The sequence below is a fragment of the Lampetra fluviatilis genome, chromosome 65 (assembly GCF_964198595.1).
Source record: "Lampetra fluviatilis chromosome 65, kcLamFluv1.1, whole genome shotgun sequence".
NCBI classification, from domain to species: domain Eukaryota; kingdom Metazoa; phylum Chordata; class Hyperoartia; order Petromyzontiformes; family Petromyzontidae; genus Lampetra; species Lampetra fluviatilis.
The window spans coordinates 549,838-573,421 of record NC_136339.1 but is presented as its reverse complement, the minus strand read 5'-3'; the positions used below and the strand labels follow the sequence as shown (position 1 = coordinate 573,421).

The following is a 23,584-nucleotide window of genomic DNA, read 5'->3' as shown; positions in this document are numbered from 1 at the left end:
AGCAGAAAACATTTAGCCGGTTTGAATTTAAGCTTAGCGGAACGCATCCTGAGGAACACCGCTCTCAGTCGCTGGAGGTGCTCCTCGAAAGTCCGACTAAAGACGATGATATCGTCAAGATAAATCAAACAGGTATCCCATTGGAGGCCCGACAAAACCAATTCCATGAGTCTCTGGAACGTGGCGGGAGCGGAATGTAAGCCCATGGGCAAACGGTTGAATTCAAATAGGCCCCCAGGTGTCCGGAAAGCAGTTTTAGGTTTAGACTCGTTATCGAGTGGCAATTGCCAAAATCCAGAAAGCAGATCGAGTGTGGAAAAAAACTGCGCTCCCGCCAAGGCATCCAGCGACTCATCCATCCTGGGGAGCGGATACGCATCCGCCATCGAGATTTTGTTTAAGCGGCGGAAATCGACACAAAACCGCAAGGACCCGTCCTGTTTCTTTACTAGGACAATAGGAGCACCCCACGGACTAGAAGAGGGCGAAATGATATCGGCCGCCAACATATCATTAACCGCCGATTGCACATGTTCCTTCTCGGCTGGGCTGAGCCGGAAGGGATTCTGACGAATAGGGGCCGCGTCCCCTGTAGCTATGTGGTGGCGCAACAGGTCAGTGCAGCCGATATCGTACTTATGTTTGCTGAACACGTCAGCAAACTCGATGAGCAAACCCCTCAATGCTCCCAATTGCACCCCGGACAAGTTAGCAGAACCCGCACACAGCGAGTCCAACCACTCGGTCCCCTCATCACTTTGAGGATGCGACTTGACAGTGAAATCTGCTTGAGCCACGAGCCGTTCCTCAACGGGTAGCGGCGCGGCGTGAGCCAGCACCGTTCCCTGCGCAATTACGGCCGGCCGCGACCCCGTATTCAGGACCATTACGAACGGCTCACTGTCCCCTCTCACCATGGTTTGAGCAACCGCTAAGTCGAGGCCCTTACTGGCTCTGTTTGACGGCCCCAACAGCACCCCCTGTGCCTCCGCACCCACCTCGAGTGGCTTCCTGAACCGAAGGGGCACTAACATTTGCGATCCCGGGGGCACCCGTACAGTGTGAGTCGCCAGCGCCTGCACCGTCGCACAAACCGTGCGCACTTTGGTAGGGCTCGACAAGAAGGCAACCCGCCGACCTGACGGAAGCTCTATGCAGGCCTGATCTATAAGAATTTTGATGGGCATTTTTGACAAAAAGTCCGTACCTAGCAAACAGGGAACGGCCAGCGATGATGATACAAAAATAGGGCCCGCTAATTTAATGTCACCAATGCAAATAGTCGCCCGAATCTGGCCGATGATCCCCAGGGATCCCCCATTCGCCGCATAAAATGGCACGTCTACTGGCAGAAGGGGTCTACTTTGGACGGGAAGAATGTTATAAATAAGGTCCGAGATGATGGTGGCCGACGCACCCGTGTCAACAAGCACCCGGACCTCAACCCCGTCAATGAACCCCGTTACCACGGACGACCCGGCTGACGCAGCCACGATCCTGTGGGCCAATTCGGACCACTCGACTGCTTGCGGGCCGCGTACGGACCCCCCTCGCCGAATTGAACCCCCGGCACCCAGCCGCGAACCCCCCACCGCGAAGCGGCGACCCGAATGTGCCGTGTTTGTGGACCGAACGTGTGAGGTGCCGCGACTTGCCGGGTTTTGTTGGGATGACTTGTGGCCCTGGTCGTCGTCCCGACGTGGTCCTGCGGCGCGCTGACGCGGGGCCCGGCACCCGGCTGCGACGTGACCCCGAAGGCCGCAGTTGTAGCAGACGACGGACGTCGTAGGTTTCGGTTGCTCCAGCTTGCGGGGCGAACGTGTGGGCGAACGACCTCCCGTTCTCCACTCCCCCGGACGCGATGCAGCGAAGGCCTGCTCCTGCACCGCAGCTGGCTGAGGTTCGGCGATCGTGGCGGCCAGTGCCGCGTTCCCCGGCCATTTGCAGACGACCCCCGGCTTGCGTTTGAGGACCTCGTACGCGTGAATGCTCGTGGCGATCGCCAGGGAGCAGATCTCCATCTCGTCTGCCACGTTGATGGGGACCCCCAACTCGTGGGCCAACACCAGCAGCTGCTCCGTCACCATGGCGTCCTTCCCCTCCTTATCCATGCGGGGAAAAGCTGCGTCCGCCAAGGCGAGTAGTGCCGTGCGGTAGGCTAGCGTCGTTTCCCCAGCTACCTTCCGCCGATCGTAGAACTGGTGGCGACACGTGGAGGGCGGCCCGAACACCTTCGCCATCAGGTGTAGTGCGGCCTGGAGCGTAGAGCGGGACGACCTTGCAGCAGATGTGAAGGCTGCAAGCGCGTCGTCGTCAAGCATCGCTGGCAACGCACGCAGGGCAGTGGTGTCGGACCACCCCGACATCTCCTGATGAGCGAGGAACCTTCGTTGGAAGGCTCCCCAGTCGCCCCCATCCGCCTTGAACGCCGACAGCGCGGGCAATCTTTGCTGGAGGACCCGATCGTCGTCGACGTCGGAGAGATTTTCCCGCGCTCCGCTGGAGTTGTGTAAAATGTCGGCTCGGTTGTCAGGCGCAAAATGGAGGGCTCCGGCGCGCGCTGATGACGTGGGCTGCGCTGCGCGGAGGTGTCCGGCCACGTGGCGTCCGTCTTTCCCGCCAATCGGTGGCGGCCCCCCAAAAACGGCGGCAACTTCCAGACTTTTGGCGCGAAGCGCCTTTTGGCGGGAATCCTCCAACGTCGCTTCCTCCACGACCCCCGCAGCCGTTTTTCCGCTCGCCGGAACGGAGATGTCGGCCAAGACAGCGGCGGCGGCGAGTAGCAACTCCGCCAACCGGGAGTGCGCGTCCTGGAGGCTGGTGTCGGAGGCAAGCGGAGCGTCGGCCATCACCGCGAAGTGCTGCATCGGCGGCAACTCCTCGTCCTCTACTCCCGAGGTCGGTGTCCCCGGTACGCCGTCGTCATCCCGACCTCGCTCGTGGGTACGGGTAGTCTTCCTTGTGTCCATACTCCTTGAAGACAGGTTTACTTCTGACGCCAGTTGTAATGTAGTAACTCGGCGGGAGACGACTTCACGGGTAACACACTCTTTATTTTATCAAACTTGGTTACAGGTGACTAACACCTACTTTATATCTCGGGTGACAAACACCCACTTAGCTGCTTGGCGACTAACGCCCACTGAGCTACTCGGATGACCCACATCCACTTAGTACTCGGGTGACAAACACCCACTTAGCTACTTGGCGACTAACGCCCACTGAGCTACTCGGATGACCAACATCCACTTAGCTACTCGGCGACTAACGCCACTGGGCTACTCGGATGACCAACATCCACTTAGTACTCGGGTGACAACCACCCACTTAGCTACTTGGCGACTAACGCCCACTGAGCTACTCGGATGACCAACATCCACTTAGCTACTCGGCGACTAACGCCACTGAGCTACTCGGATGACCAACATCCACTTAGCTACTCGGCGACTAACGCCACTGAGCTACTCGGATGACCAACATCCACTTAGCTACTCGGCGACTAACGCCACTGAGCTACTCGGATGACCAACATCCACTTAGCTACTCGGCGACTAACGCCACTGAGCTACTCGGATGACCAACATCCACTTAGCTACTCGGCGACTAACGCCACTGAGCTACTCGGATGACCAACATCCACTTAGCTACTCGGCGACTAACGCCACTGAGCTACTCGGATGACCAACATCCACTTAGCTACTCGGCGACTAACGCCACTGAGCTACTCGGATGACCAACATCCACTTAGCTACTCGGCGACTAACGCCACTGAGCTACTCGGATGACCAACATCCACTTAGCTACTCGGCGACTAACGCCACTGAGATACTCGGATGACCAACATCCACTTAGCTACTCGGCGACTAAGTCTTCAGCTCCGTCTTCGGGTCTTCAACTGGGTAACTCTCCCCGAATGCTCTCGCGCGTCCCCCTTTATACCCCACCTGCGGACGTCGCTGCGAGCACCCACTTATTCGACCAATCGCCGGGCGCTGGCTACGATCCTCTTTTCCCACATCTCATCGTGCCTCACCACTTACGCCGCGCCGCCCCGTCATCTGTCACTCCCGGCGCGCGCGTCCACACCACGCCCACAACGCGTGCCCAACCCCGCACCCCGCGCCGCCCCGTGATCCATCACTGTCACAGTCGGCGCACGTCAATACCACCACTACATTAAGACCAGGCTCTATGGAGGAAGCTCGTCAATGATGCTACTGGGCGGTTGGAGGCAGTTGCCCTCCAACAACAACGGAGGGCAGAGGAGCAACGCTCACAACAACGAGCGGAGCGCCGGGCGGCTTAAATGCAGCAAGTTGGCACAGTAGGGGGTACAGCTGGTGCATCGGCCACTCATCTCAGTCAGTCAACCCATGGCACCTGGGTCTGTCCCATGACCTCCTGTCAACGAGCCTTCGATACTTCACGTGGCCTCAAACTACACCTGACCTGGCAGAGGCACCGTTGTGACGTTACTGTCACTTGGTGGCAAATGGCGTTTAAAGGTATCGATTTGTATTGATTCCAATGGAGTGATTTGTAATGGCATTTTTTCATATTTGGCTAATTTCGGCAACTCTTGAAAACAACGTTACGAGATCTTGACTTTCCATTGTAAAGCAGACGGTGTATGATATATATACAATGGTTTGTACACACTGCAGGAACAGCTATAGCGATTTAATACGTAGGCTTTCGCGACCAATATTATCCATAATAAAGGGTTTTTTGGGTTAGATCGTGTGTCGTTAAACTCGCCACCACCCGACACAGCCAATCAATAAGGGTTGGTACGTAAACAAAACGTGCCAATTGGTTAATTATCTTACATATTAGCATACATATTGTATACGGAGTAAAAAAACATCTGTAGCTATTTCAGTAAAAAGTAAGTCGGGAGAAAGGAGGAGGGGGGCCCACAGTCGGATCTTGCATCGCCCCCCCTCCCCCCGCTCAGGAGGAGCCTCGTACCTCGCCGCGGTGCAGCTGCAATGCACAGTGGCACTGTCGGTCGTGCAGACTGCTCCATTTGAAGCAATCGCTGGGTTTCGACTCTCAGCGTCTCATCACCAGTGTCAGGCTTTGCTTGAAGCAATGCTGGTGTAACTGCCAGATATTTGTAGGCGAGGATTGCTTTCGACGTGCAGCTTCTTATCAGCAGTTTTCAGGCTTTGCTTGAACCAATGCCGATGCACTGCCAGATTTTTATAGGCAAGGACTTAGTGTCGACATGCAGTGTCTCATCAGCTGTCAGCCTTTGCTCGAACCAATGCTGGTAAAATGCTAATTGCCTCCGTTAGCTACGTGTTCTATTTCGACGCAGTACTATATACTAGACCCACATGTGATCCTGCCACTGAGGACATTATAAGTAAACATTTTAATGATAGGCTCCGATGAATGATATAACTTGACATGTGTCATTAGTAGCAAGCCTGTCCAGGGGCGACTCGTGGACGAATTCAGGAGGGTAAGCACAACCGTTGTATACACATTTTCCCCTACATATTCCTAACTGGTATTCCTGTAACGGGGAAAATGTCACTGCAATGTGACGGCGATCAACATTGCTTTCCTTTGCCAATCGTTGTCTTTGGGGCACATGTAAAGGTGTTACAAGTGTTCCCCATCACTTCCTTCCGTTTAACCAGAGAAAACGGCATTTGTTGAGGAGTAACCCTCGAGAGAGGCACACCTTAGAAAGGGGACAGGATGGGAGTTTTTGTTTTTATAACTCGGTAGACACCCCCCCTCCCACCCACCATGGGGAGCATGGCCAGCCGGTTCACTTCACTCGTTTCCAGGCCGAGCAAAGGACGCTAAGTCGGCCCATTTTTCTATGGGAATCTTGCTACAAGCGTGCGGTCCTTTAAAAGAAAGGGAAACCTGAGCCATTTGGTGAGTTATCGCCCTCTTGTGGGAAGAACTGGCCTTAACAGTGGTACCGTGACAAAGAGTCGCGTTGAATAATGAATTTCATTGCATCGCAGCCAGGAGGCTGCTTCTGCTACTTTCCACAACGTGTAAGAGTTCGTAAAGCTATATATACCAAGATATGTATATACATTCTCTTCGAAGGTTTGTTTTAAAACTGATACGCCCTCAGGGATGACCCGTGGCTCGGGAACATAAGCGACAAAATATAAACGGGCTTATTCTACTTTTCCCGATTCCAAATTGGTGTGTGTGTGGAGATATTGACCGTGGTAAAACTCTCCGTCTACCAAATTTGGCACGTTGACAATGTCCCATTTGAATGAAGAATCTGTAAAAAAACAAATGTCAATCTGAGCGGCCATATTGGTTTGATAGAATCGGCCATTTTGGTATTTGTACCAGCGTGCAACTCCCAACTCTCGCATGGTAGACCTTCGGGCCAAGGATTGCTTTCTTCAAGTCCGCCTGTCGGGATCTTTCCAGCAAAGTGTGTTTGCCCGCTATGCGATTTTGAGATGGTGATTAACTGTGAGCAGCCAATAACAGGTATTGCGATTTTTGGGCCCATGAACGGCAGAATGTACACCGTTAATGTAACTGTGAATAACCCAACTAATAATATATATCCATTGTAATGTATATGACTACATTAACCCTGCCCCCCTCTAGTCTTCGCACCTGATAGGCTCACAAGTGGTGACGTCACAGTTATCCCCATATTTAAACTCGAAACAGGAGGATTTCTTCACAATTCTAGCTGTCGCCTGATGGGGCTGATTGTTATTACTGATTAAACGTCGTCTAGAATTGTAAATGTTCTGGGTTTACTCTCCAACACACAACTGGTGTGTTGAACAAGTAGCAAATTGGCATGTTTTATTTACGTAACAAACCTTACCAATTGGCTGTGTCGGATGGTGGTGGGTTTAACTACACATTTAGTGATCTAACCCAAAAAATCCCTCTCTATGATGGAGATATAGCCATTGGTGCAAACTCCTAATGGGAATTAGCATTACGGTTAAAAGCCAAATATCTCTGAGTCGAAAAGTGTTTTAACAAGTGGAACTTAGTGCACCATATGACCACGTTCACCATCTACGAGGGGGTAAAGAAGAATCCATTCGATTCCGATTTTTTTTTATTTGGGATAGGAAAATGTTCCATCTCCCATTGAAACTCCGTGCGATTTATACCTCACGACATACGGCATCCGAGATACGTAAGCTATAGTTCGTTGGAATCAGCTCAGAGAAGGTGATCTTCACTGTTTGATTACACTTCCTGAGAAAGCGTGGAAATATACGTATTTATCTATTATTCCCCCATTCATTCCTATTGGGGCGGGGACAGTCAATGATGGGTCTTTATTCGGCGTAAGAATGCTATGAGCCATATCTCATTTCACTCATCTCAGGTAGCTGAATGTACCTCCATATACCTATCCTCCGTGTCAGCTTCCAAACTATAACTCTAAATAATTTTTTACTGTATTACTCTTGATTCATACTTGCCGGGCGCATGTTCTATAGCTCGTTGGCATCAGCTCATACGGGCGAGTTCAGCGCCATAAATATATCTGCTCTGTGGGATGTTCCTATCACCGGAGGTACAAAGCACATCTGTGACATAGTCCATTGACACCCCATGCAATGTATACCTCAGCATTGCTTTAATTTGCCAATCGTTGTCCTGATATGGTTAATTAAAACTCCCACTTTTGAAAATTTACTGGGTAAATTTATTTAGTCGGAGAAAAAGTATGGATGAGCATCCTTCATGGCGAGTGCGCCAAGGTGGCTAACATTTACGTGAGAGATTAGCATGTTAATGGAAGATCGTGAAGCAGCAGCCTCGAGGATGGCGCGTGAGGTAGCTGTGTTAGTGAGAAATTTAATCTGTTAATGTAAAAAATCAGAAAGCCGAAAATAACAACTAACATCGGAAGGTGGTAGGCTGGGAACATCACAGCCAGTTATGACTTAAACTGGTTAATAACTTCCTTCCAATGATTGCTCAGTTTGTACCCATCTTCTCGGTTGAAATTGTGTCTGTGTCTATACTGTATATATGGATGGCTTCATGAACGAATCTTTTTTGATAACATAGCCACCTTGGCGCGCTCGCTGTAGAGGATGCTCAGCTATTTTCCATTAGCATGCTAATCTCTCACATCAACATAACCACCTTGGCGCACTCGCCGTAAAGTATGCTCGGCGATCTTGCATTGACATTCTAATTTTTTTCCTGGCAGCCCTTTGATTGGTGAAAAGCCCACCACCGCTGCGGTCGCTGCCCACCACTTGCATTGGCATTGGCTGCTGACATTTGCCCATTTCAAACCTTTATAAGCAGTTGTCTTTAGAAGCTAACCCCCCTTTTCCTGATGACGACCGCTTGTGTTGCGATCGAAACGTCGTAGTTTTTTGTTATTTTCTTTGAACTTATCTGTGTGACTTTACCGAAAGACCCAAAGAATATGAATTCTTGCAGTCACGAAAGCTTTAAATAAAGATGAATTTATTGTTTTTGCTATTTGGTGGTATATAGCAACAGGGTAAAATGTTGGTTACCTGGAGTAAAATGACGCTCATGCGTGATACATTCAAAAGAGCCTGGGCCAGATACAGTATTTAGTTGTATGCAAGGGAGGTCATTTTCCACATATACTGTCACACCTCCTCTTCTTGCTTATGTAATCTGAATATATTATAGCCTTCAAATTATACGAGGCTATGATTGATGTACGAGGTAAGCCTTGTTTCAGACAGACAGAAGATGTCCAGACAAAAAATATTGAATACAATTTTGAATTGTTTAAATGTAGCTATGAGGCCTTTAATGTTGACATGGACAATGCCAAGATCCTGTCTGTGTTTGTGATGGAGAAAATGTGGCAGTAATGGGACCAGGATTCGTTTCAATACCTGACATAATCGACAATATAAATTGTAATAGTTTCACAATGTATTCTACGGGTGAAGAACATTGTAAACTGAAGGAAGACAATTCACAAAACATGGGAGATGCCATTGTTTGATGAGGTGCGATGTGTGTGATGGATGAGGTGAGAGTGACGGTGTAGTCCGCTCTACCAGCTGTTCCAGGCAACTCAGTAGCACCACACGCACCAGCCAGGGGGAAGACCTCTCTTGAGCACGAGCCCATCCTCGAGGCCATGGCCACAGCACTGGGTCTTCGTAGAGTGAACTTCCAAAGCAATGGCTGAGGCAGCAGAGCAGCTGCTGGCCTCGGTAAACGTCAGGCTCCGGATCTGGATTGTACTCCTGTCGCTGGCATATTGCAGCAGAGCAGCTGGGGGTCTCGGCCTACGCGCGGTGATGTAGACGCACGGCGCGGGACTCAACTCCATGCTCTTCATCACAGGGGTGTTCTCCGTGGACGGAGAGGTGGCCCTGCTGTTTGGAACTCGGCTCCTTTGGCCGAGCGGCACAGAGCGCCGTTCCACGTCGATGAGTGGTCGCGGCCTCGGGCGTGCTGTTGGTGCCGATGGGCAGTGCCCGGATCCACGTTGAGCTCTCCGCCGCTCACTCCGCCGCCCACCTCCAGCTCCGTGTGCCGGCCTTCGTGTCCACGGGGCTCCCCCCTCGGTGCCCCCATGTGCGCGCACAGTGGCACTGCCAGCCTCGCTACTCCACAGAGCTCCGGTGCCAGCTCCTGAGTGCCAGTTGCGCGTGGTTCTGTAAACTTGCCGATCTTAAATTTCGATTTAAAGCTTTCGTGACTGCAGGGATTCATCTTCTTGGTTCTTTCGGTAAACATTTACACTATGAGATCTCTTTTACCAGTGGCAAAATATAATGGTAGGTTTTTACCCTTTTAACTGGTACAAAACTGACACCTTTATTCAAGGCATCATGTTTGCAATGACCACAACACAAGTAGTCAATTAAGCAAACAAAAAGAAGCAACTCTGATAAGGATAATAATATGCACTGTCATTGAAGTTGATTGGCCCACACCCGAGACGGCTTTCTTTAGAGCCTAGTCCCCATTGGTGTAGGGCCAGATGACACCAGAAGGCGTACAACTCAAAAACAGTGCAATATCAGAGTATTGAGAGTTCGGGGTAAACATTTACACTATGAGATCTCTTTTACCAGTGGCTAAATATAATGGTAGGTTTTTACCCTTTTAACTGGTACAAAACTGACACCTTTATTCAAGGCATCATGTTTGCAATGACCACAACACAAGTAGTCAATTAAGCAAACAAAAAGAAGCAACTCTGATAAGGATAATAATATGCACTGTCATTGAAGTTGATTGGCCCACACCCGAGACGGCTTTCTTTAGAGCCTAGTCCCCATTGGTGTAGGGCCAGATGACACCAGAAGGCGTACAACTCAAAAACAGTGCAATATCAGAGTATTGAGAGTTCGGGTTAAACATTTACACTATGAGATCTCTTTTACCAGTGGCAAAATATAATGGTAGGTTTTTACCCTTTTAACTGGTACAAAACTGACACCTTTATTCAAGGCATCATGTTTGCAATGACCACAACACAAGTAGTCAATTAAGCAAACAAAAAGAAGCAACTCTGATAAGGATAATAATATGCACTGTCATTGAAGTTGATTGGCCCACACCCGAGACGGCTTTCTTTAGAGCCTAGTCCCCATTGGTGTAGGGCCAGATGACACCAGAAGGCGTACAACTCAAAAACAGTGATGTATTAGTAAAGGCTTGGGGAGGCCTTCATCCAGTATTGGAGAGACTCTGGGTGATGATGCTAGAAGACTAGGAGCATAGTGGGGAGGGGTAGTGCAGCGATTATTGTGCTGCACTATTAACCCGGCAACCCAAGTTTGATTCCCGCTCACGACCAACACCAGTGACAATTATCTGAACCGGTCCTGGGCCTCCCCTAGGTCGACTCAAATTAGAACCTGGTGCAGTGTGTAAACATCGCCACTGGGGTCACAAAAGGAAGCCGGGAACGGTGTTGGTCACCCCCTTGTGTTCAACAGCACATTGCTTCATCAGTCTGTTATGGTTACATGGGGGATCTATGTCTTAGTTCTTGCAGATCGTCATGTGTCAGTTTATATTGTTGCATCTAACGGCCGGAGATTTTGGGCGTGATGATGACGTAAACGTTGGTGGGTTTCTTGTCCATGACCCATTTTGGTGACGTGAACCGTGCATCTGTTGTTGGTGTGATTCATCCGAATTTTGCGAAACATGTCCCGTCGGTCTTGCATCGTGCGGTTGGATATGTGGTAAGTAACGGTGGCATCGCAGGGTTGAATCTTTAAGTAGAGTTCAAGTTCGTGGTGGTATTTGCGAACGGATACATATTATTGGTCTACTTTAGTGTTTGCATTGTGGCGGAACATGTACATCTCCTTGTAAGGTTTCTTGAATCGCTGTCCAGTCGGATCGATGGCTTCAGTAAACTTCAGGCTCCGGGTCTGGGTTGTACTCCTGTCACTGCCATATCGCCACCCGATTCATTTTGGAAGGTTGGAGGTCAATTTATTCATTAACAACATTTCTGATGGTGGCTGGAGATTTCTGCTGCTTTGTAAATACATTTTCGTTTTGGGATTTTTGAGTATTTTCTCATGTATGCATGTTGCGACGTGCGGTATTGATCTTCTTGCTGATGGGTGGTGATAGGTCCTTGGAAAATGAAAAAAAAACTAAAGCAGATAAATGTTTCAGGAAAAATGTCATCAGTAGCTATGTTCTGTCCATAGCTGGATGGAAACCTTCCACATGTGGTCTTCATCCCACAGGATCCAATGATGCCACAATCCATGCAGCCAGTCGAGCCCTCAGTTTATGAGGGCTCGAATGACGACATCTGTTCCACTGGGTACAATACATTTGTATGATCTATGCTTGCTTGCGGCCACTAGAGGACGCGCTAGAGGGCATTTGGTCTATTCTTTCACACTGGCCAGACGTGTTGAAAGAGTTGGAAGGTACCCACACTTTACCTCACCACATAGACCAGCCAATCGACTGTGATTTACCGGTTTATAGTGTAAACTATATCATATCAGGCATTCTTATCGAGGAAAGAAGAAGGCATCGAAGCATTTCCACACTGCCCTGTGAAGGGGGGGGGCATAGAGGTGGGAAAGGCGGGGGGGGGAGAGCCCCGCACCACCTTCACCCAGCCCCCGGCACACGGGTCGCTCCGCCAAAGAAAGTCAGTCGTGTCCTGTCGCCAGGGCACCGATATTGCGGTCCCAGCCCACGCCGCCTGCGCCGTCCGAAGGACCCCCACCTCCAGCATACCAATTCAACAACATCCCAAATCCCCCCTCGGGGCCCTGTACGATCGATCTCCTGCACTTCGTTGCTCGCCATCGCTTCTCCTGGGGTCAGAAAGTCACATTTTTTCAACTGACATGGACTTGTATTTTAGCCGGATAGAGTAGTTGGGAACGTATCCCCTCTCTCCTCACCAGGTCCCTGCGCAAGGGTAGAAGATTTCTCATCCTCGAGTCCACCGGGGTTAGATCTAGGGTAATGGAGACCCAGTTACCCTTTATCTGGGTACATTTTCCTCGTGTTGTTTTTGCTATCTTCAGCGCCTCAGAGGCGCCATGGCAGGTTGCAAACAAAATCCGCATGTGTCGGGTTTTGCTAGTTTTGCCGGATCGGCTCGGGACCGCCGGATAATATTGGAAGCTGGATAATCTCGCGCTGGATAATCGATGATCAACTGTACTCTGTGACCCAGAGGAAACACACAATGACATTATAAATATAAAAAAGTTTTAAAGTACAGCCAATAGGGTGCCTTGAATGCCATCTTCTTCACACAATGAGTAGGCCCTGATTGGGAAAGTGTCTGGACCACTTTTCTCCCCCATAGACTGATTTTCCCAGTGCTCGTTCTCCTTACACCAATAACTCTCTCAACTAGTTTCGCGACACGTTCCCATTGCACCCATCTGATACTGCTGCGTTGGCATCGGTGCATAACCTCAATTAATAATGAAAACATTAATCAATAACACTGTGGCCTTAAAGAAAATATATATAATAGGTGACGTTTTGGGTAATCGCCTTTTTGCTTAGCACGTAAATGCCAAAGTATTGTTGTGCTTTTAAGAATGGCCATTTGTCCAAAACATCGCCGACATTTTCCCTTTAAAGGCCACGGTGTTATTAACAAACGTGTTGATTTCATTGTTTAAAGAAATAAACCTACGTCTCCCTGGCTACGTGTGAGCCACGGATTGATTTCTCTCTAACATCCAGTCTTACCTAAACGCTAAAATCACCTTCATCCAACAATCTACATCATTTGTATGCAAGGTGGAGCTACACAAATATATATAAATAAAACGCCTGGCTTTTGACTTGAACCCCAAACTTGATAGATTCGTTCACTTCCACCCGTCTCAACCTTCTAGGCTACTTGTCCACGTCTCACTATGATGCCTGAGGTGTATTTTCCTTGTAGCAATCGCCAATGATCACCAGTCAACTTCATACATTGTTTATTGAACCCGAGAAACTACGCACACGCATGCATCACCGAGCGTTGATTCAAGCCGCACAAGATGACGTTACCCGGCGCATGCTGTGGCATTTGCAGGCTCCAGTCAGGCACACAACAGCATTATCGTCATTATTGTTGCGACCCTTACGGGCCGCTCCTCCTCCCCCAGGTGTACATATGAGCCATGCATTGGGGCCATAGCCATTAGATACTTTTTTAATGGTTATCAGAGAGTTCTGGGCAGAACGTTATTTTACACCAATGATAATTCAGACTCCAGGTAAAGTGGTTAACTGTTTAATGTGTTTTTCTAAATTAAACAGGTGATATCCGTGAATGTTCACTTTAAGGGTAGAGTACTGGCGCATGCGTGTGATCATATTTTATATTTCAGTTTTCAGGCAGAGTGAGGGAGTCTCGAAGGTTGTTTCTGAATATTTCAGGTACACGGTCGATTAATTTGGAGCTCAATTAGAAAATTGTTCTTGATAAACTCCTGTCCAGCCAAACAAGCACAAAGGGAACAGGGAATGTGCACAGTAAATAGCTGTCACCCGAGGTGATTGTTACAAAGCAGATGTGGAGAAGGCTGAAATGTTTTTGGAAGAAAACTAGTTTCGAGCCTGTCTGACTCGCTTACAGAGCGGCTTGTAGATTTGCCAACCGACTCATTATTGAGTTTCACAGATCGTTTTATGCTGTGCACATCAATGACTCGGTTCGTGACCCTTATGCTCTGTGGCACGTTATGAAGGGTCTGCTGCCCGGTATGTCCACAGTACTTGCGACATTCTTTGCCAATAAAAGCGATGATCAAGATTGATTTTTCTAATTACAAGGCAAGGCATTCTCCTGGTTTGCGATCTGAGTTTGATCAACCTGGAACCAATGCAAAACTCGAGACCCTTGCATCAACGTCGGTGGCAGAGGTGTCGATGTTCATTGCACAACTGCCAAATAAGACATCGCCGATCGACTACATTCACACGTCGATTCTCGAATCTTGTTCAGGCGTGCTTGCATTGCCGATTGTCCACCTAGCAAATCTTTTACAGACCAGTTCAGAATGGCACAAGTAACACGACTCCAACTTTTGCAGTCGACATACCAGAAGTTCCACAGCACTGAGACGGTTCTACTTAAGATCACTAATGACCTCGACAAAATGATAGGCGACTGGTGCACCGCAGCATTGGTTAGCCTCGATCTCTCAACCGCCTTCTACACGATTGACCTTGAGATACTCATCGGGCATCTAAGGTCAAGGTTCAGTGTATCAGATATGACACTGGGGTGGATTGACTCATACCTAGATGGTCGATGACAGTTATCGCCTATGCAGTGCCTAGTGGTATACTATCGGGGTTCGTCCTTGGCCTTTCCTATTTTCAACATTCGTCTCTCTGATCGCTGATATCATTTCATCGCATGACATCAAATTCCATCAATATGCTGATGGTACACAATTGTACACCGCAGTGAAGTCAACGTTAAATTTGAAGAGCCTCGGTAATCTCGAACATTGCATGCAAGCGGTGCACGTACGGTTTTCACTAAACGAAATGCTGTTTATTCCAGAAAATTCGGAGGCTCTGCTTTTTGGCACTCAGGCGAAAACAAATTGTGGGAGCATCAGGTGTGGTGGTTGGACTCCAGGATTCAGTTTTCTACTCTTCTAAAGAGCCTCAGCACCATACTTGACCCGAATATGTCGTTTGATCACCACGTGCAAAATATAGGCAGGTCCTGCAATTTTTATTTCAGGGCTCTACGACACATTCAACCACTATTGAGTCATACCATCGACAACTCGATTGCGTGTAGTATAGTATCGACAAGGCTCGATTATTGCAATTCACTACTCTATGGGATGTCTGGCAAAAACATTACCAAGCTGCAGTGTGTACACAATTCTCTGGGACGTGTCATGACGGGTACTGCAAAATCCGACCATATCTGTCCAGTACTCACTGGGCTGCATTGGCTTACATTTGCCAAACGAATACAATATAAAGTCTCACTCGTCTGGGATGCTCTTCCTGCTGATATTAGGCAGCCACTCGAGCTATGCACTTTTATTCTATATCGAAAACGAATTTCTTTAGAAGGGGTTTTTGTGTTTAGTTTGTTGTCCTTCCACCGCACCTCCGTTTAGCGTGGTTGTCTACGTACGTTCCGAAAGAAGTTCAACATATATATATAGAGTGAGGGGGTCCAGGAGAAATGTTATTCACAGGTTGTCCCAGAGTTTTCACGCAGATTGTTTGCTACAGGAAGTATATTATTTTCAGGTTCCAGAGTTTGCCAGGCTGAGTGGTATTTAGGCCGCTCTCAGCCATTGTGGCGTTTGCGTGGTGATCCTGCCTCCACCGTGCACTTTCAAGAAGGGAGAGTTCCCTGTTGATGAACCTCCTAGGCTTCTAAATTTCTGCAACCTGTGACCAGAGGGCGTTCGACGTCTATAGTATCGCTGAGTATGAAGACCGCGAGTCTCTCCAGCATTCACCCGACTGAAACTATTGAACAGCGTATCTTCACTGCATAAGAGCGCTGGGGCCTGAGGCTGCAAGCTGCTTCTGCATCAGAGCCCAGGAGTCGAAAGCTGTAAGCTGCTCCTGCATAAGGCCAGGAAGAGTTTCCAGAGTCAAGACTCCATTGTGCAGCTGGGGAACTCTCGGGGAGATGTGAGTGGGTTGGATGATGTAATTGTTTTATGTGATGTTTCGTTGTTGTTTTAATTATTAAAGTGTATTTTGGAAGAGTCAATGGCTCCCTGATTCGGTTGACTGTGCTGGGGAGTGGCTGTGATGCCTGGAGCTCAGGTGCGCTGGAATGCTTTATGAGGGGTTGGATAGAGGTCCGGTCAAACTCCCCAACCCTCACGATCATCAGCTGCTGAGCTACTGGAGCCCAAGAGCAGGGCCTGCGATGTGAATATTACAGAGCTACCTCTGAGATTCCTTCAAGTGACCTCTAATCTATAGAGTAGAGAGTAGCACTTTCCTACCCACCCTTGCCACTTAATGACATGCTTGTCACGTGACAGTCAAAACGACGTTTTAATGCTCAGAGATGGATTCTTTTTCTAAATCAAGTGTGGAACCGAATTTAATATCATGGGTCTCTATGCGAGTCATTCGTGACTGGGCTGAGACCATCAAGTCACTACACAATAGAACCCAGTTTAAATCGCAGGCAGTGGATGATACCTGGATTTGAACCAAGGATCACAGCTTTACCAGCACAGCACTCTGAACTCAGAGCCACCAAGGCACCTCTCTCCACCTCTACAGTTTACTTTTTTAAGTTTTATATTTAAACTTTAATGGCAAATAAATCTGGTTTGGTGGATCAGTGGGTAGAGTGATCGAGCAGCTCGCAATAGGAAGGTTGCGAGTCGGTTAGTGCGTTTCTTTGGCCCATCATCCTTCGATAAAACAAATATCATGCTGTGGGGGAAGATCAAAATGGTTGTCATGTGGAGAAACTCCACCCTTACCATAAGAATGTGGAATTCCCACCAACGACTCTGCAGGTTCTATAAACGGGAGATGAGAATAAATGCTTCAACGCTCAACGTGAGCAGCAGGAAATCAACGTGAGCTTTTTAAAAACCAACGCACATCCCCGGTCACTCCTCGAGCTGGTCATTTTGCGTAAGCGGCGCAGACTCGATCTGGCACGTGGCAATGGCGGTGGTAGGGGCCAAGGAGGAGGAGAGGGGCTGCGCGTGGCCGTAGTTTCTTGCGTGGAAGAGACGAGAGATCTCGACGAAGGACCGGTCCTTTGTCTCAGGGAGGAGGATGCACACAAGAATAGTTCCTATGACGCAGTCCACCATGAAGAACACGAAGCAGTAGGGCCCCATGTCCTCCTGATAAGGGCAAAACCAGACATAAGCATCAGCAGTAGCATGTGTGTATTATGTTAAACTTATTTCGCACCGTACGTAGCCAACTGCGCTAATCGGAGGTACGGGAGAAATGGCAACAAAGTAAACACAAAATGCATGTTGTGTTTAGCATCACCAATCGACTGCTGGTTTGACTCACACTGTACTCACACTGTTAATGTGTGAGTCACTTTCACACACTCCCTCATACGCAAACACTAAAACTCTTGCGTTCCCTCACACACAAAGACAAAGATTCCAAATATATCATTCAACATACTGTGGGGACAAGAGCTGTTAGCAAGCATCTGACTCACTCGCACTTGTTCTCACCGTCACTTTCACTATGACTCACACTCATACTCTCACTCACTCTCACTCACTAACTCTCACACTGTCACTAATTATCACAGACACTCTTTACTCGCCCTTTTGCACTCGCTCACATTCACTCCTCATACTCTCACTCAAAGCCACCAACTTTTATTCGCTTACACATTCGCTCTCACCACAAGAAAAGGGAAGAGGAGGCCAATGAGGAAGAAGCTGAACCAGTTGACGCTGCCGCTGATGACGAACGCGGCCGAGCGCGAGTCTTGCATGAAGAGCTCTGCTGGCAAGATCCCCATGATCCCTCCTGGACTCGCGCAGGGATCACGTAGGGGTCACACGCGGGTTTATGATGACGATGATAGCAACTATCGTGATTGAAGTGACACGTGCCGTCTCATCACCACGTGCGAGACCTCTCCTCACCGGGGCCGATGCCGAAGCTGAGGATGTAGGCAAATATGAGAGCCACGCTTAGGTAAGGCATCCATATAGAGCGCTCCTGTGCCAGGGTGAGAGGAAGAATAACGCCACATCATCATGAAATTCATAATATAGGTTTTTGAGTCAGATCGCGTTGTTTATAAATGTGTCGTAACACTCCACCACCCGACACGGCCAAACAGTAAAAAATGTGTCACGTATTCAAAGGACAAATTAATTGACTTCTTTAGCCCACCGGTGTGCTGAAGAGAGAATCAACAGCATTTTTAAAATTTGAGTATGACGTTTCGCTGATAATTACAATCAGCTTCATCGGGCAAGAATGGTGAAGCTCTCCTGTTGCTTCCGGTCTTAAATAGAGCAGCATCAGGGTGATGTCATCATTTAATTCAATTAAATATGGTGCAGTGATTCGAGGCAAGGAGGGGGAGGGTATTGTAATTATATAGATTGGTAATCATTCAATTGTTATTCATTGGTATTTGTTTCCCTTATAAGGAATTGTAATTGTATTTATTTGATAATACGCTTCCAGGCCGCACTAAACCCATGTTGATTCTAAATGTGGAAACTGGAGAAAAATCCATGTGACCACGGGGGAGAGAGATATTGAAAGTTCAAATACACAGGCGTCAGGGTCTGGATCGAACCCACAACTTCCTGTATACCAGGCGAGGTAATTAACATCTCGCCACCATCAACGTAATCAACACAATTTAAAGTTTTGTTCATTTAAAATTTTCATTCAGGTTTGCATTTCGTACGTCACATTTTAAAAGCTGGAACTAAACTAATCAATGTGAATAGCTATGGAGTATTTGGCATTAAGCCGTGGGTGATGGAAACAGTCAAGGGAAGGAATTGCATTTTGTACAAACAGGGTCTCCATTAAACTATAATAGCCTCGTGTCCCCCTTAAAACATAATTTGGCCCTGGGAGTAGTTGCATTTTCTGTGAGATTGTTGCTCCTACCTGAAGTGCCAGAGACACGGTGATGGCTGCACAACAAAGCGACATGAGAACATAGCCACACAGCAGCAGAGGTCTCCTGCCCAGGCAATCCACCAGCATGCCCTACACACAGAGAGAAAGATCCCCCATGTAATAGCCTTTAACAGACTGTTGGCCTCGTGCTGTTCTCGAGTACCTATTAAGACCAACACAGCACAGGAGGGGGTGGTTGGCCATCAAAACACCCTTTGTATCTCCAATGGTGATATTTACACACTGCACATTCCCTGAAGCTGTCATTGTCTCTGTGTACTATAGCTGCTGTGCCAGTATCTTTTCTGTGTTCTCAGCCAGGGCTGGAAATGGGAATATATGATTTTGGATTTGGATCATACAAACTGAGCCTGAGCACATGGGGGTGGTGAAAGCGAACATTGACTAATACATATAATTTAGTTTCCTGTTACATCATGTTCATTTATAAATAATATAGAAATAATATGTAACTTGTTATATAAATATTCTCATACCCCCATCGAAGGATCGTAACCTTATCGTGGTGGTGAGGTCTGTGTGTTATAATGACCCTTAGAGCTATGTCGCCTGGAGTCTTGTACTCCTAGTAGGGTCTCCCTTGGTAAAACGCTCTGGGGGGAGGTTCCAGAAAAATAACGGTAAAAAAAAGCTGCTCGTGAATGGTTAAACAATAAAAAAAATCAGAGAACCTTGCCCGTACAAGGGATACCGGGACACACCCCTCGAGCCAGGCCTCGGGGTGGTGTTCACCAGCAAGAGCCTGGTGGCCAGGTGACCCATGTAACCCGGTCGGGCCCAGCTCGAAATGACTACGTAGTGCCACCCTGTGGGCCCACTATCTGCAGGACGAAGGGTGAGCGGCGGGTGCGATGCCTGTATGGCAGGGAGAGGGATGGTCTAAAATGCACTGGACCTTGGCGATGGACATTAGCTATTGGGATGTGGAATGTCACATCACTGGGGGGAAGAAGCCAGAGTTGGTGGAGGTGGAAAGGTACTGACTAAATATAGTCGGTCTTACCTCCACAGACAGCATTGGCACTGGATCCAAACTTCACAATCGGGTGTGGTCTTTCTCCTATTCTGGAGTAACCTCTGGTGAGAGGCCTAGGCGGGTGTGGGGATACTCAGAAGCCCCCTGCTGGGTGCTGTTCAGTTGGAATTTGTCCCAGTGAATGAGAGGGTCACACCAATGAGACTTTGGTTCTCAGACAGGAAAACTTTAACTCTTGTCTGTGCTTATGTACCAAACAGCAGTTCAGATTATTCGGCCTTCTTGGAGACGATAGGTGCAGTGCTCAACAGAGTGCCATCTACCAACTCCATAGTCTTACTGGGCGACTTTAAAGCTCACGGGGGAATCGATAGATATTCCTGGAGAGGCGTGATTGGGAGGAATGCGCCCCCCTGATCTGAACCATAATGGTGAGGTGTTATTGGAATTCTGCGCTAGTCACGGAATGTCAATAACAAACACCATGTTCAAACAGAAGGATGTTCATAAGTGTGCCGAAGGTGAATTATTGACTTTATAGTTGTATCATTGAACCTAAGGCGTATGTTCTGGAGACTCAGGTTAAGAAAGGGGCAGAGCTGTTACATGTTCACCACATAGTGGTAAGTTGAATCCGATGCTTGGGGCACCGACCAGATAGACGTGGAAGGCCGAAACGAATAGTTCGGGTTTTCTGGAAACGTCTGGCGGAAGACCCAGTGCAGAAAAATTTCAACTTCCACCTCCGGAAACATTTACACTGCAGTCCAGGGGAGGTCGTGGACATTGAGTCCGAGTGGACAATGTTCAAGACCTTTATTATGGATGCAGCTGTGAAAAGCTGTGGCCTGAAGGCAGTTGGTGCCTGTCATGGTGGCAATCCTAGGACCTGCTGGTGGACACCAGTGATGATGGAAGCTGTCAAGTTAAAGAAGGAGGCTTTCCTAGCTATGCTCAGAAAACAGTATCCAGACTCGATTGAGAGGTACTGGCTTGCTAAGAGGGCGGCAGCTGCAGCAGTCGCTGAAGCGAAAGCCCGGGCATGGGAAAAGTTTGGAGAGGTCATGGAGAGGGATTACCGGGAAGCCTCAAAGATGTTCTGAAAAAACCACCTGATCCTGTAGGAGTGGTCGACGGGACATGACCCAGGCTGTTTTCAGTAATGGTGGCATAACATTGACCTCAACTAAGAAGATAGTTTAGAGGTGGAAATAATACTTTGAGGAGCTCCTCAACCCGGTGGACATCCCCTCTGCTCAGGAGGCAGCTCTGGAAACAGCTAGATGGTTGGATACATCACGACTGCTGAAGTTGCTGCAGCAGTTGAGAGGGCCTTCGTAATGGAAAAGCTGCAAGGGTTGAATGAGATTCGCCCAGTTGTTAAAAGCGCTGGACAGTGTAGGAGTGTCGTGGTTAACACGCCTCTTCAATGTTGCATGGATGGCAGGTACAGTACCTCTGGATTGGAAAACTGGGGACGTGGTTCCCATTTTTTTAAAAAAGGAGACCAGAGGGCGTGCTGGAGAGGAGGCTCCGCCCGGTGGGCGAGCCTCAGATTCAAGAGGAACAATCTGGATTCCGTCATGGTCGTGGAACAATGGACCAGCTCTTTTCCTTCTCACAGATATTTGAGGGGTCATGTGAGTATGCTTCTCCAGTCTAACTCTGCTTTGTAGACTTGGAGAAAGCATATGATCATGTTCCCTGCAATGTCATGTGGGAGGTGCTGCGAGAGTATGATGTACCGGTGCCGCTTTTGTGCGCTATCTAGTCCCTCTATTCCCAGAGTGAGAGCTCTGTCCGTATTCTTGGTGTTAAATTAAACTCGTTCACTGTGGGTGTTAGACTCCACCAAGGGTACAGATTGTCTCCACTCCTGTTTGTGATTTTCATGAACAGGATATCAAGACGCAGCCAAGGTATGGAGAGTATCTAGTATGGAGACATAGAGGTGGCGTAGCTGCTTTTTGCAAATGACATCCTCTTTGCCTCGTCTGTCTGTGATCTCCAGCGTGCACTTGAATGGTTTGGTGCCGAGTGTGAAGTGGCTGGGATGAAGATCAGCACCTCCAAATCTGAGGTCATGGTTCACTCCCGGGAGATGGTGGATTGTTTTCTCCAAGTGAGGGGGGGAACAGCTACCCTTAGTGGAGGCGTTTAAGTACCTCGGGGTCTCTGTCGTGAGTGATGATAATGGGAGCGGGAGATCGGCTGGTGGATTAGTGTGGCATTGTGTTGCGGGCACTGTACCGTTCCATGGTAGTGAAGCAGGAGCTGAGTTCTCGACCAATAAGCTCTCGGTTTACAGGTCGATCTACATTCCCACCCTCACCTATGGTCATGAACTTTAGGTAATGACCGAAAGGATGAGATCACGGGTACAAGGAGCCGAAATTATATTTATCCACAGTGTTACCTGGCTCACTCTCTGTGATCGGGTGAGGAGCTTGGTAATCCGGGAGAGCCTCAGGGTCCTGCCGCTGCTCCTCTGGATCGAGAGGCGGCAGTTGAGGTGGTTTGGGCAAAGACCCCGGGGGCCAGCCCAGGACACACTGGTGGGACTATGTCGGCCTGGGAATGCCTGGGAATTCCCTAGGAAGAGCTAGAGTCTGTTGCCAGGAAAAGGGAGGTCTGGACCACCCTACTCAACATGTTGCCACCACGACCCTCACCAGGACAAGCGGACTGAGAAACGAATGAACGAACGAATATTCTCATACCTTTTATACACTTATATGTAAGTTTTCCTCCCATGTACAGTTTTAGAGATCCAGATAATGGCACTTGTGAAGTATATAGAGCATATGAAACTATTTTATTTTTTACCAGATAAGGCACACTGAGCTATATTGATCATTTTCACGAGCAACCTGCCACAAATGATAGCTCAATGAAGTGGCTTATCATGTGGAAATGTATAGCAGCCAAATACTCTAAACGCATGTTTCTGAATGTGGAGAGGAAAAACCAAAGGACCCGGAGAAAAATCCACGCGATCACAGGAAGAAAGACATGCAAATTCAAAATCTACAGCCTTCAAGGTCGGGATCGAACCCACGAACCTCTTTTATACCAGGTGAGGTAGTTAACATCTTGCCTCCATGGCCCTCCCCATATATATATATGTGGACAACCTGATGCTACACTAGTCCCTGATTCCTTCCGCAACGACACAGTCGAGTACAATTTTCACTCCCACCACAGCATTCTGGGCCCTTCCAGCCCATTTCCACCCTGGTTATAGCTGCTATGTCTGTCTTACGCAGGACATGGCGGTGAGAATTTCTGCAGCTCCAGTCCCCAGTGTCATGTAGGGGATCTTCTCCTCTGAGATCTTTGCCTCCTTGAACACGTACGTGGAATAGAAGTAAATCTGAAAACCAAAATACAAAGATCCCCCGTATAACCTCAACAGACTATGAGGACAAGTACTCCATAATAGAGGTTTTTTGGGTTAGATTGCGTAAATATATAAATGTGTCGTTAAAACATGCCACTACTGGCCAAGAC

General features: G+C 48.4%; 1 protein-coding gene across 1 annotated transcript in view; it reads right to left on the bottom strand.

Moving 5' to 3' along the window:
* Positions 1-16,951: 16,951 nt before the first annotated feature.
* The window catches only part of LOC144952109 (solute carrier family 2, facilitated glucose transporter member 5-like), a 53,676-nt gene continuing 47,043 nt past the window's right edge, over positions 16,952-23,584 (bottom strand). Inside the window, exons 8-12 of the mRNA XM_078882516.1 lie at positions 23,337-23,447; positions 19,066-19,167; positions 18,075-18,150; positions 17,828-17,955; positions 16,952-17,300 (exon numbers count right to left, since the gene is read on the bottom strand). Of these exons, the coding sequence (XP_078738642.1) occupies positions 17,058-17,300; positions 17,828-17,955; positions 18,075-18,150; positions 19,066-19,167; positions 23,337-23,447 (660 nt within the window). The 3' untranslated portion in view covers positions 16,952-17,057. The remainder of the gene's footprint in view (positions 17,301-17,827; positions 17,956-18,074; positions 18,151-19,065; positions 19,168-23,336; positions 23,448-23,584) is intronic.